Source organism: Etheostoma cragini, chromosome 13 (genome assembly GCF_013103735.1).
Source record: "Etheostoma cragini isolate CJK2018 chromosome 13, CSU_Ecrag_1.0, whole genome shotgun sequence".
Lineage (NCBI taxonomy): Eukaryota > Metazoa > Chordata > Actinopteri > Perciformes > Percidae > Etheostoma > Etheostoma cragini.
Window position 1 is genome coordinate 11480095 of NC_048419.1, and position 12738 is coordinate 11492832.

The 12738-nt window shown below is 39.6% G+C and overlaps 1 protein-coding gene across 4 annotated transcripts in view; it reads right to left on the bottom strand.

The window, feature by feature from the left end:
* ltbp3 (latent transforming growth factor beta binding protein 3) overlaps window positions 1-12738 on the bottom strand; it is a 32984-nt gene that overhangs the window by 8158 nt on the left and 12088 nt on the right. For 3 of the 4 annotated variants that reach the window (XM_034889695.1, XM_034889694.1, XM_034889692.1), the window contains exons 2-19: window positions 10402-10653; window positions 10136-10299; window positions 9936-10041; window positions 8260-8346; window positions 7969-8085; window positions 7721-7876; window positions 6398-6505; window positions 6255-6268; window positions 6105-6174; window positions 5788-5865; window positions 4911-5039; window positions 3138-3269; window positions 2917-3045; window positions 2636-2755; window positions 1358-1480; window positions 1081-1203; window positions 817-936; window positions 261-389 (exon numbers count right to left, since the gene is read on the bottom strand). In XM_034889695.1, the coding sequence (XP_034745586.1) occupies window positions 261-389; window positions 817-936; window positions 1081-1203; window positions 1358-1480; window positions 2636-2755; window positions 2917-3045; window positions 3138-3269; window positions 4911-5039; window positions 5788-5865; window positions 6105-6174; window positions 6255-6268; window positions 6398-6505; window positions 7721-7876; window positions 7969-8085; window positions 8260-8346; window positions 9936-10041; window positions 10136-10299; window positions 10402-10653 (2157 nt within the window). The remainder of the gene's footprint in view (window positions 1-260; window positions 390-816; window positions 937-1080; window positions 1204-1357; window positions 1481-2635; window positions 2756-2916; window positions 3046-3137; window positions 3270-4910; window positions 5040-5787; window positions 5866-6104; window positions 6175-6254; window positions 6269-6397; window positions 6506-7720; window positions 7877-7968; window positions 8086-8259; window positions 8347-9935; window positions 10042-10135; window positions 10300-10401; window positions 10654-12738) is intronic. The other variant, XM_034889693.1, reaches the window with a different exon arrangement.

A 12738-nucleotide genomic window follows, 5' to 3' on the forward strand; every position in this document is an offset into this window, starting at 1 on the left:
AGACTGGACTGGACCTCAAATGGGCTTGCCAAACTGACATCCTTTGAATTTTAGTTAAATTTGTGACTTGGTTCATATAAAATATAGGATTTGGTAATATATAGCAATACTTATAATTGTTTGGCTTTCAGGCGCTGAAATTGGTTTATCCTAAATGGATGTGGGTTTGGGACAGACAGGGATCAAATGTTCAGGCCTGGTTTAAGCTCTGGGATAAATGTGGGTCTACAGTAAAGCAGGAGGACTCAGAGCAGGCTTACCCTCACAGCTGTGTTTGTCCTCTGAGAGGACAAAACCGTGATTGCAAGCACACACATACGAGCCTGGTCTGTTCTCACAAGACCCAAAGGGCTGGCAGAGACTTCTGTCTGCGGCACATTCGTCTATGTCTGAAAGGGAAATCACACATTTCACTCTGAGTATTTGTTTCAATCCAAACACCATCTGAGTTGCAAACAAACTGATTTTGTTCTTTTTTTTAACAGCTTTCATTTTTAAAGTAAAGTAAGAAAACATTTGCTCACTGAGATATTTGCTCAGACATTTGAAATATTGGCAAATGCAGTGTCCATAACATGTACATGACTGTTTACCCACAATGCAATTCATCCCTTTGTGTGAGATGTGGAAATTACACCTGTCAGTGATAACGCAAAGATAACGATAATTGTAAGGTAAAGATAAAGGTAAAAAAACATAAAGATACTATAAATAAAACAAATGACAGCAATTAGGCTTACCCTCTCCTGCATGTAATTTTCTTACTAGTTACTTGCAAAAAAAACAGACAGCATCCGGTTTTCTGAAGGGACTGACCTTGGCACCTCCTGCCTCCCACCAGTGTGTAGCCCTTTTGGCACTCGCAGTGGTAGGAGCCCATACTGTTGATACAGCGGCCCCTCTGACAGTTCGATGGCCTCTCACACTCATTGATATCTGAAGGGAAGGAAAGAAAAACAATGTTGGAATGTGAAGAATGTGATTGTTTTTATCAGTAAAATTAGTTTAGGGGGATAAATAATTGCATATCAGTTCCACGTGAACAGTATTCAAATACACCGTTTGTTGAATAATTCATGCCTTCGCAGTGGCTGCCTTCCTGGGTGCGTTGGTATCCCGGGTAGCACTGGCAATGGAAGGAGCCTTCTGTATTGATGCAGTGGCCATTAGCACACAGCCTGACGTCCTCACACTCATCAATGTCTGTTTGGAGAAAAGAAAAAACATGTGGAAACACAACTTGTTTAAGGGTTGAGAATTCCTCTTTACAACTTCACCACCAAGTGGCCATTATGTCACTCAGCTGCATAATGAGCAACTTAGTCTATGTCATGCAAAGGTTAGGTAAGCGACCTACCACGGCAACCTTTGCTGTCCGAAGTTGGGAGGAAGCCCTCGTTGCAAAGGCAGCGGTAAGTACCAGGGAGGTTCTCACAGCGCCCGTTAGGACAGATGCCAGGCTTCTGACACTCATTAATGTCTGGTGAGACGTAAAGAAAGTTAAATAACAATGATTCAAATGTATGTTTGTAGAAATGTTTTTTTTTTTATAAGCTGAATTCAGTTATTGTCTAATTTTGACCGGTTCGTTTTAACAAGGCCTGATTACATTTTTTACTATCATTAAATTACATATTTACAATAATTTATTGATTCCATAATTTCCATGATATTTTTTGTACTAATTAAAATACTACTACATTTATCTGGTTTGTTACTGTGGTATGTCTAAAAACTGCGCTTATAGTACGCTTTTTGGGGTTTTTCCTTTTGCTTTATTGTATTATATATCTTATTTTGGCATGTTATAGGTTTAGAAAGTGAAAAAGCCCAAAGCCAACCCCAAAGGATCATCTCCAACAGAAAACAGCTCAATTGTTGTCCAGCCTTTTACTTCCGTGATGAAAGTGCGTCACTTTGTAACACACGTTATAATGCTTGCCTAGCTGCTAGCGCGGCATGACCTCATACTCTGCTTCTGACTGCCTAGTGGTCCTGATCTAGGTACTACACATGTGCGACTCCCAAAAAAGATGAAACAGAAGTGCTAAAACAGCTAAAACAGAGAGCTCACACACAGGGTGAAAAGAGGAGCTGCCGCAATGTGCAGTACAACAAAAATATGGTGCTCTTTGAAAATTAAACCATGTAAACCTATTCATAATATTAAGACATAACCTCTAAATACAACTACAAACCTGAAAATAAGCATAATATGAGCACTTTAATACCTGCTTTATTACATACAACAAATAAAATAAAATTGAAATATTTCTGAGTGTCTGAAACTGTTAAAGAAGTGGAGGACAATTTATTCAAATGTGTAATATTTTGATGTTTCCCTGTAATAATGCCAAATACACTCCTGGCTCAGGTTATGCACAATACTGATAAGAACTGACTGAAGTATCATTCTCTGTACCAATGGGTATACAGTATATGGCTTCTTCTCTTACTGCTGTAGCTTAAATGTAGGTGAATTGCTGTGAAATGTTGGCAAAAACTCAATACTTTGCACATTACCAGTCAGATAACACAAATGGGAATGGCATAACTGCAAACACCTTTCCCTAAAGGAGCAAGTTAACTTTTTATTTTAGCATGATAATAATGCTCAAATAATTATTGTACTCACCATAACAGTTGCCAGTGCGGGCCTCATGACCAGGCAAGCAAGGCAAACACTCATATGAGCCTGGTTTGTTTTCACATTGCTCATTGGGACAAGTATCGGCATTCAAACACTCATTAATGTCTGGAATAAGTGAGAGGAAATGGCATACAGATCATTTGACAAACACACACACGGAGCACAGACGCAGGCCTGTTATAGTGACACACACATAATAAGTGGTTTGACATTAGAGAGCCTGTGCACCAATATCTATTCTGTCACAATAATCAGTGTCTTTGTACCTTCACATGTTGGGTGACGGTGTGACTTGCTCCTAAAGCCGCTGTGACATTCACATTTGTAAGAACCAGGCAGGTTCACACACTGGCCTCTGGCACCACAGATGTCCTGCTTAGAGCACTCATTCACATCTGTAAAACAGAAAAGGATAGAGCCAATGCGGGATCTGATAACGTACACGATTTTTTTTTTTTCCACATGGAAATCCCTCAACCTAACTTACCTACGCACTTGAGTCTCCCATGCTGCACCATGTGTTTATAGCCCTGACGACAGAAGCATTTGTAACCTCCTTCTATGTTGATGCAAGTGCCTCTGCCGTAGCCGCACGGTTCTGAGTCACATTCATTATCATCTGGAAAACAGGAGAGAATGATAATGACTACACATGATGGAAACAGTGTTGAATATTACAGAAGGTCACAGAGCACAGAGGAGGCAACAGTGCTCTGATTCCAGGAATGTTTTTCACCACCTAACCCAACATCATTCCTTCAGTGAATTCAGTGATTCATACCACAAGCAATAACACTTTTTAACATGTGATCACTGGGTGGTAGATAAGACTTTTGGACACCACACTACTGCACTAATGCAACCTGCACAATTGGTTTATTTACATCTAGCATACATTTTAACATTTTAGCATATTATTTAAGCAGTTGCACATTTTTGTTTACCCATCCTGTACATATTCAAATATTTGTTCTTTTTACTTTATTCATGTTATTATTTCATGTATATTGTATGGATGTATTTTTTTCTAGTATTTCATTTATATTTATATTCTGACCTTTGTGACTGATTTTGCTGCTGTAACACCGGAATTTCCCATTTTTCTTGGGATCAATAAACATCTATCTATCTATCTATCTATCTATCTAATGTCTCACATAGAGAGTAGTAGTAGTTGAACTTCCTCTTGCTATTGTAAGTCCACTCAAACGCATGAAAAACTACACAGCTAATCTTACGATTCCAACGTGAAGCTGTGTAATCAAATGTCTTTGACGATGTATCTACTTTCAAATTTGACTTAATAAACCCATCAAAATAACAAGCCATGCAAATTAAAGCAGTAGATAACATTTTATCGTGAATTTTAGTCCAAAGTACAGGTCAAGTTCTAACAACGCTGGATCCTCCATTTCCCATGATGCAACTCAATAGCATATTTCATTAGTAACTCCTCATCCCCAGTTTGTGAAGCAGTTTTGTTACATTTTTTTTTTTTTATCTCTGAGACTGAGCCAAAAATAATTTTCTCAAACTTTGGAAAGCTCCTTCCAGAGCCTCAAAAAACATAACACAACTGTTTTAAGTTGTACTCCTCATGACGGTTAAACTGACCTTAACAAAAATATAGTTGAATAGGAAATACTTGAATTTAAAGCTAAATGAAAAGCTTTAACATCCCACACAATCAGGTATGTTTAATTGTGGAATAATTTCTGTAAATATTATGATGCATGCATTAATTGTGTGGACCAATAAGAGCGGTCATTCTAGTTATAAAAGGCAGGATAAGAATAAGGTCTAAATCTGTTCATCTATCATTCTTGCTATCCAATATCTATCTGTGAGAGGAAAAGTTTGCTTGCCAGGGGATACCTATGAACAAGATTTTTTTTTTGTGATCACATTTTTTTTATTATTATTATGTATTTAAGGAACAAACAGTGACAAGCAATCACAAACAATGCACTGAGACGGAGAACGCACCCCAGGGCCGAAAAAAATATAAAAGATAAAAACAAAAACAGAGAGGAAAGACTGGTGAAAGAGAGACTAAACAACACACCCAGAAAAAGAAACACACAAACACACACACACACAAACAGACAAACACACACAGACAGACAGACACATTCCAAAGACACAAACACCTGCGCACGTTAGAGGTCCCAGGACCCATGCACAAGACACTTAATGAGACATTTCTCGTTGCTGTCCATCACCCTCTCCTCCAGCCAGAGTCTCTACCATTGTCTCTTACCCTCACAGATGTTCCTCAGCGGATTGAGATGGTAGCCAAGGTGACAGTGACAAATGTGGCCGTTCGGGCTGTTTTCACACTCTCCGTGACCACAAATGTTCCTGCTTAGACTGCATTCATCTGTCTCTGCTTCAAGGAAGGAACACAGCAGGCATCAGGCATATATATATTATATGTGAAGCCCCTGCCATACCTAAATCCCTATATCTTTTGGTCACGTTCACACTGTTCAAGTTTAAAAAAAAGTCTCTGGCCTTTTTTAATATCAAAGCCAATGCCAAAGCCATTCAGAAAGACAGAGTGAATATGCTTTATTGGATTTCTAAAAATAATTTATAAACAAAGTTTCAAAGAAATAGTAGTAGAAGGAGATATCCAACACCCCAATCATATCCAACAGTCCTTCTGTGATTTTTGTTTCATTTTATGGAAAGTGTCTCACATAACCTGCTTTTTAAGACCAGCATGGCATGTAGTTATGACTTCACTTTCTTGCTTCCATAAAACACAAAAAGTGTTAACATAGCCTTGGAGCTGGTTCATGCATCATGGTTAAACATACTCAACGTGCAAAGGGTCAAAAATTGTCAGTTAAGCATTAAAGAAGCATGCATCTACTTTAACAAAACAAGGGTCGAATCAGGGTCTAAATAAGTCTTTTGCATTTCGTCGTAAATTTGTGTGTATTACTAGGAGAAAGTCAACACGTCACTTGTGAGTGATGGACCCAAAGCTCACCACAATATCTTATCTTACTGGGTAATGTGGAGAGCTGGGTTTTCCAGTTTTGCATGAAACATGAACCAGCCTTTACAGAAGTAACTCTCTATGAGGTGAAAGCAGAATAGATGTTGGAGTCGGTTTGCAGGGAACTCACACAATACTTTTGTCTGTGTTTCGAAGGGGTCATTGCCTGGGGTCATTCGGACGATTGTTGGAGGGGTGGGTTTAACAACTGTGGATCCAACAGAAGAGCGATGAAGTGGACAGACTTTAGGATGAAATATGACATGTTGAACTTTATTCTTGATATTTTTGTCTTCATCACACATGGGAACGTTTCTCTACGCTAGTTGTTGTTACAGACTGTCAAAGTACATTAGGTATCAGTAACAAACACATTTTGTCTTCCATTTCAACGTGTTCTATCACTAGAGTCATGGAGCATGAATCTGGGGTTTGAGGTGAGTTTACCAGGCACACGAGGACTGCTGGTGGTGGTGGTAGACGGTTGTGCAACAGTCACCTTCTCTAGAGGCCTCACCTGATTGAAAGAGAAAGTTGAATTCACAACAGCAAAAGTTTTAAATTAATTAATTATTAAAAACAGAAATAGTGTCTTACCGGCTGCTTGGGTTCTGAAAGGAAAATAGATAGAGGGAAATTACAAGTGGTAATTCATGTGATCCGTGCAAAGCACTTAGAAGTAGACATGTTAGAAATGTTTGAGACTCCTGAGTAGTGTAAAAGCATATTCGAGCACTCACCCTCCATGTCAAACTTGGTGGGGAAGAAAATGGGAGGGAAGGCCACGGTCTCTCTTATATTTTGGAGAAAGTATCCTTTCCCAGCAGGGCAGATCTTACTGAAGGCCACTAAGCCCCACATGGAGGGAGGAAGAACATTTTACGGTTACTTTATTTCACTTTTTAGAACATCACAATTCCATCTTTTTGTGAATTCGCTCTTTGTTAAATTACGTTCCTGTAATCTCCCGCAACATAAACGTGTATAAAAAAATGTAGGGCATCCCACCACGTCCACTTTGTTATAAAACTGTCTGACAGTGTAGACACATACCAATATTAAGTATAAAGTGTATTTGGAGCTCAAACTAGATGTGTTGCTCTGTAGCAGTACACATTCATCCAATAGAGAAACAAGAATAAACCTCAGACATTACAAGTAACATAATAAAATGCAAGATTTGTAACATTCCTTATTATAGTATCTCAATATATTTACTACACGACATCAGACAAGAAGAGTGAGAAAATCTTCTGATGAGCATTATTAAGAACTTTAGCTGCGTAATAACTTACTGAGTGATCAAGACAATATTTCAAAAGGAATGAGTAGTCTGATAAAATTGTTAATTAAGATTAAGTCACATATGGATGAGATTACGATGATCTGTACATTTGTCCAGTAAGAACAGAAAATCTACATTAACCAGGAGTAAAGAATGAAAGTTCTTTATGGTGCCCTGCCACACGTTTCATTACTTATTTCATTAGAAGTTCTACCACTGACTCTGTAAAAAATTTTTAAATGCCTTGGTTTCCTTGTTTTCAGCCATTCTAGTGTGGTATAGAAAGCCTGCAGGAAGACTCAGCTAGATTTGTGCCAGTTTTCATTAATATTTGATGAGCTAAGCTGTTTGACTCTGATTGGCAAACAGTTAGCCAATGAGAGCCTGGCTGTCAGTATCCCTAACCCAGCGGAACTGGGCGAGCTCATGAATATTAAGGAGCTCAGACAACATGACATCAGAATGACCAGCTTTTGTACTTTATCTGATTTTTCCGCTTATTTCTTTTCAGTGGCTAGAACTGAAGAAGGAGGCGGCAGTTCATTTTCACATTAACAACATTACATAAACACATATGGACCTAACATGTTTAAAAACAAAAATACAAGTAAAAACAGTTTTGTGTGGCAGGGCACCTTTAAGTAATTGTGTTCATAAAACGTGTTTAGTTGCAGATGCACAGACAGATGATGTACCGCCTATCACGAACGGCAACTTGTTTATATTTACTATTTCTATATTTTCTCAGCCTGCAAATGCAACTGCTCAGCCCACTCACCTGTGCCCACCTGAGGACATCTTTCACAGTTGTGGCCCCAGGCTTTGCCCACGGTGCAGCAGCACATCTCCTGGGTGAGGTGGGTGGGCAGTGCGTGCTCGCAGCCCCTCGCCTCGGAGGCTATCCGGAAGCACTGAGCCTGCTCAGCAGGAGACTCTGACAGAGGAGACAATTATGAAATTTAAATATTAGGCTACTCAAGTGGGTATTCAGTAAAAGCACAAGACCCAGAGAGACCGCTCACTTACCAACACATCGATTCCTGTCAAACACCAAACCGGCCTTGCAGGAACATTTGAAGCTGCCCAGTGTGTTCAGACAGTCTCCATTCTGACAGACGCCCTGCATGGAGCACTCGTTGATATCTTCAAGGTTGGAAGGTGGTGTGTAAAAATGAAAAGGGTATCTTGATATACTGAAAAGTATGCTATTGTTTTATCACACAAGAACTGTAGCTTTAATAATTACATCAAACTGAAGCAATTCCCAAACTGAGCTACAGTATGTACTAGTTATAAGTTACATCCTGCCCATGTTACCTTGACAGTGAGTGCTGTTGAATCTTTTATAGCCTTGCGGACAGGTAGAGCCGTAGTCTTCCACAATGGTATGCTTGACTGATGCGTCTGAGGTAGTAGACATGGCAAAGCAAGGAGGGAAAGGTACGTAAAGATTGAGTGAAATATTGTTTCTGGAATGAGACGGGCTGTGGGTGAAAACTGTAAAAGCTCTACCCAATAATTAACTTACTAAAATAGTTTGAATGGAACACTTTGAATTTTAGCTGTTGTAGGCATTCAGCCTAAAGAATTTCCAAAACCATCTTCTAAGTTAGGAAACATTTTAGGATGTTTCGCTTATCTTTAAGCACCCACATGATGTTTTAATGAATCCCCGGCATTGGAGGTACAACTGACAATTAAAAAAAAAATGAAAAACGACAACAACTCGCATTTTACACAGTAAAGTTTACTAGGTGTGAAGAGGTGTAAATGTAAGCAAGGTCTGAACCTCTCTCTCAAGCACTTTTGTCTAAATTCTTCACACAACTACTTCCATCACTGTTAATGTGTACAATTGACTGTATCACTGTGAAAGCCTTTGAGAAAGGACTTCCTGCGGTGCGATTGTTTTTCTAATTCCCCATTTGTTGCTTCTAAATCTGACTAACAAACACGCTGTATTGTTTATCTGTATGTCAAAAAAAAATTAAATTGCCAGCAAGAAAGCAAGCAAATATTTCCCAAAATTTCCAACTATTCATTGAATATATATATATATATATATATATATATATATATATATATATATATATTCTTGTTCTTTCCCTAAACGCGCCTTGAACCTCTAAAAACAGAAGAATGTTCTTATTTCCATGAGGGAGTACAAACATGTAAGGCAGTTTTATTAGAGAGCTGCGGGGAGACTGCACTCACACAAACATTTTTAAAACACAATAAAAATAGGGGAAAGATCACATCTCACTTTTGCCATTTTCAGAAAAAAATAAGGAGCTTATAAATGGATATGAATGTCACAAAACAGACACCACTCTGGGCAGGAATCCATTTGTCTGAAGACTATCCAGATGTACTGTATCAGGTTTTTGTGAAAGGCTGCATTGTCTGAGTCAGAACTGAGAGACGGAATAATGGCGGAGTGGAAAAACGTGAGTAGCCAAGATTTTCTTGAAATTCAATCTTCAGCAATGTGATGACAGTCCTGCACTGGGCAGGCCCATAGGAACATGCTTAAGTAGAGGGTTATTTTCCACATTCTCTTTTTCTGTCTCACAGTCTGTGTGTAATTCCTATAATTTCTTCCGTTTTCTCCTTACCAACTGTTAACACACTCCCTACCCCACCTCACCACTAACTTTTATGCACACATTTTTATAGAAATATAAAGTGATTGTTTTAATTCGGGGCCATCATTTCATCAAGTGAAAGGGATAAATTGTAGGGAATGCTTGACATTTGGCTCAATAAACAATAATTTATTCCCAGGAACACACAAGATGTAGCTCAGATAAAAAAATACCATGGACTACTTTAAGAAAACAATTTGCTTCAACAAATTGAAAAACTATATTTAAGAGTTAAACAAGTAGTGGATGACATCTACAAAGCTGAAACAAGTGAATCAGAGCCGCTTGAAATTGAAGTAAGATGAAAATTCAAAGCAAAAAGATTTCTTGAAGCACACTGTAACTCACTTGGTAGTTTGGGGCACTGATAACACTTGTTTTGTCCCCATGAATTCCCCACAGTGCCACAGCAATCCTCCTGATTGGTCAGAACAGGAAGCGGGGTGCTGTTGCACTAAAGCCGACGAGACAGAAAAGTGTTATCTGTGGAAATGACAAAACAAAATCTTCCAGGATTGTCCATCACTGCAGTGTGTGTATAAACTCACAGCTTGTTTGGGTGTGGTCTCCTGGAAGCAGCGCCCCTTTGGTTTGTGTCTGGCAGGGATCGGGCGCGGCCCTGTCTTGTGAGGAGGCTTGACATCTGATTGGTCGATGGGTTGAATGACTACAGAGGTGTCTGGCGTGTGGTGAACACGAACATTAAACTGCACTAAAAATAGAGAAAAGGAAGACATAAAATGCATCACAAGTATATATAGAAACAAAGAGAGATGCAAAGGTTTTGGCATTAACTGTAGTGAATGATAGATACCTTCTGACATGGGTAGGGTAAAGTGTGTTTGCGTCAACTGGGTACGCCCTATGCTTAATTGCTCCACTAGTTTCTGAACGTCTGGCTTCAAAGATATGGGATAGACAGGCTGCTTGTTGCCTCGTGCTGCCTGAGCTTGCTGCGTCTGCTGGAGTGGAAACTGGCAGAGCCGACCGGTGAAGCCAGGAGGACACAGGCAGTGTTTCCTCGAACTGCATACTCCTCCATTCATACACGTCAGGGGACAGACAACTGCAATGAGAGACAGGGGAAAGTTGTCATACCAATACAGTCAGAGGGTCAACAGTTCATAGCTACGAATCCCATCACGCATGAGCAACACAAGCAAATACTGAGTAATGAAAATAAAAATGGGTTATTCATGAGCCTTATCAGACAGGAATTGCTCATTTTGGATCCACTCACCTCAGAGACAGACTGAGCCTGATGATTTGTGCTATGTCACACAAATACAGCAGACAAACAGAAATGGTTGTGGCATGATATTCACGTTGAGCTGTAGCACTTTAAAAGTCACATCAGCTTGATGGACTAACAGGTCCCACCAGCCAGTCAGCAGCAGCAGCGTCTGAAAGTCATTGATCTGTTCAACAGCTTTATTCTGACATATGGGAAAGAGCTTAAAGTCTATGGGAAAGTTGCTGGCTGGAGAGAGATTCATGGCATGTACAGTATTCCCTGCCGTTTTATTGGGTCTTCCATTATGTATGTGTTAAGTCCAGTTGATTCCCACAATACAACAATCAGAGGAAAGAGAGAGAAAGAGAAAGAGAGAGGGAGAGAGAGAGAGCAGGACTGTGGGGGAAACTGCAAGGACGTAATGAGAGGAGAGATATGAGAGAGAACAGAAACCTAAGAATGCTACTAGAAGTACTACTAAGACTGTTAATGAAGTTAGTAATAGTAAACGCAGGAGCCAGGAAGGCCACCTCATCTCAGCAATGCTTGCCAGTGCTGGGTAATGTCTAAAACCCTGGGGCACTTGAGCCAATATCACTGAGTTTTAGAATCACTACCAGAAATGTGTTTTGATACCTTCCTTTGAATGTATGTTTAAGTACGTGTAGGCATATTTTATATCATTTTGGTTTTGTCAGTCAATCAAAGCAGCCAAAATTATAGACCGACGGACAGACAGACAGATAGGTAGGTAGATAGATGAGGAAATTTGAAATTACTGCGTTCACAAGAGAGAGTACATTGATCTTCACCAATCAAGGTGATGCCAGCCAACCTGTGGAGACTCCAAGAAGTTTGCGGTGAATAAATAGTCCCTAGCTATTACACTTACAAATTAAACACATTACATGTAACATGTTAATCTGTGAGCTTTAGAGGTGCTGCAGGTGGGTTTTGTTACAATGTGGCTAGCTGTTTCCAGTCTTCAAGTTAAACTTGTCACAGTATGGTGGGGTGAGGACCCAAATGCAGAGATACGGAGGCAGGCAGGAGCAGGTAAACAGGGCTTTATTGTAGTCGGTAAACAAAAACAACCCACGAGGGAAAACAAAGTCCAGGGGAGCATCCAAAACCCAAAATCCGAAATCCAAAAAGACAGGCACAGGAGCCGGGCACAATGCAAAACAACAGGAGATTACACAGGGACAAAACTCACGGGGAGATCAGGTAAACAGGAGCAACCACGTGGGATGGGCAAGTTGACAAACAAGACAGCACGCACGACTGGAATGATCCAACAAGAAGCTGAGGGAACACTGGGGTTAAATACAAGAGGTAATGAGGTAATGGGGAACAGGTGAGACATCAGGTGAAACACATTAGGGTGGGGCTGGACAATCAGACAAACAAAGCGAAGCTAGACAAGACAAGACCAGACAGGAAGCTGACTAAAAAATAAAACAGGAAACAGAACATACACAAGCATGGAAACGCAAGACAGAATCCACAACACCAGACCAGCGGGAAAACCGGGACAAAAACACAGGGAAGGCCAAACAGGAACAATACCCCAACAAAAACCCCAAACCATAACAAAACTATAGCCTTATTATTTAACAAATATACATAAAATTGATATTAATATTTGAAATCTTCGCAAGATAGCGAATATGCGTATTTTCCCAAATTTAAAAATAATCCTTTCAGGAAAAACACCAGAAATTGAGTGGTCCAAGCTTTGGATTTTGGCTATTATAATTATATTTTATTATAAAAGCTATTTTAAATGTCACTTTGGACACTATGAAGGGCATTTAGTGACTAGTTACTAGTGAAATAGTGTAGATCAAATATAGGAAGATGAATTAATGAGTCACAGTGATATGTTTGACAAAAGAAGACAGTCAGTTTACTACA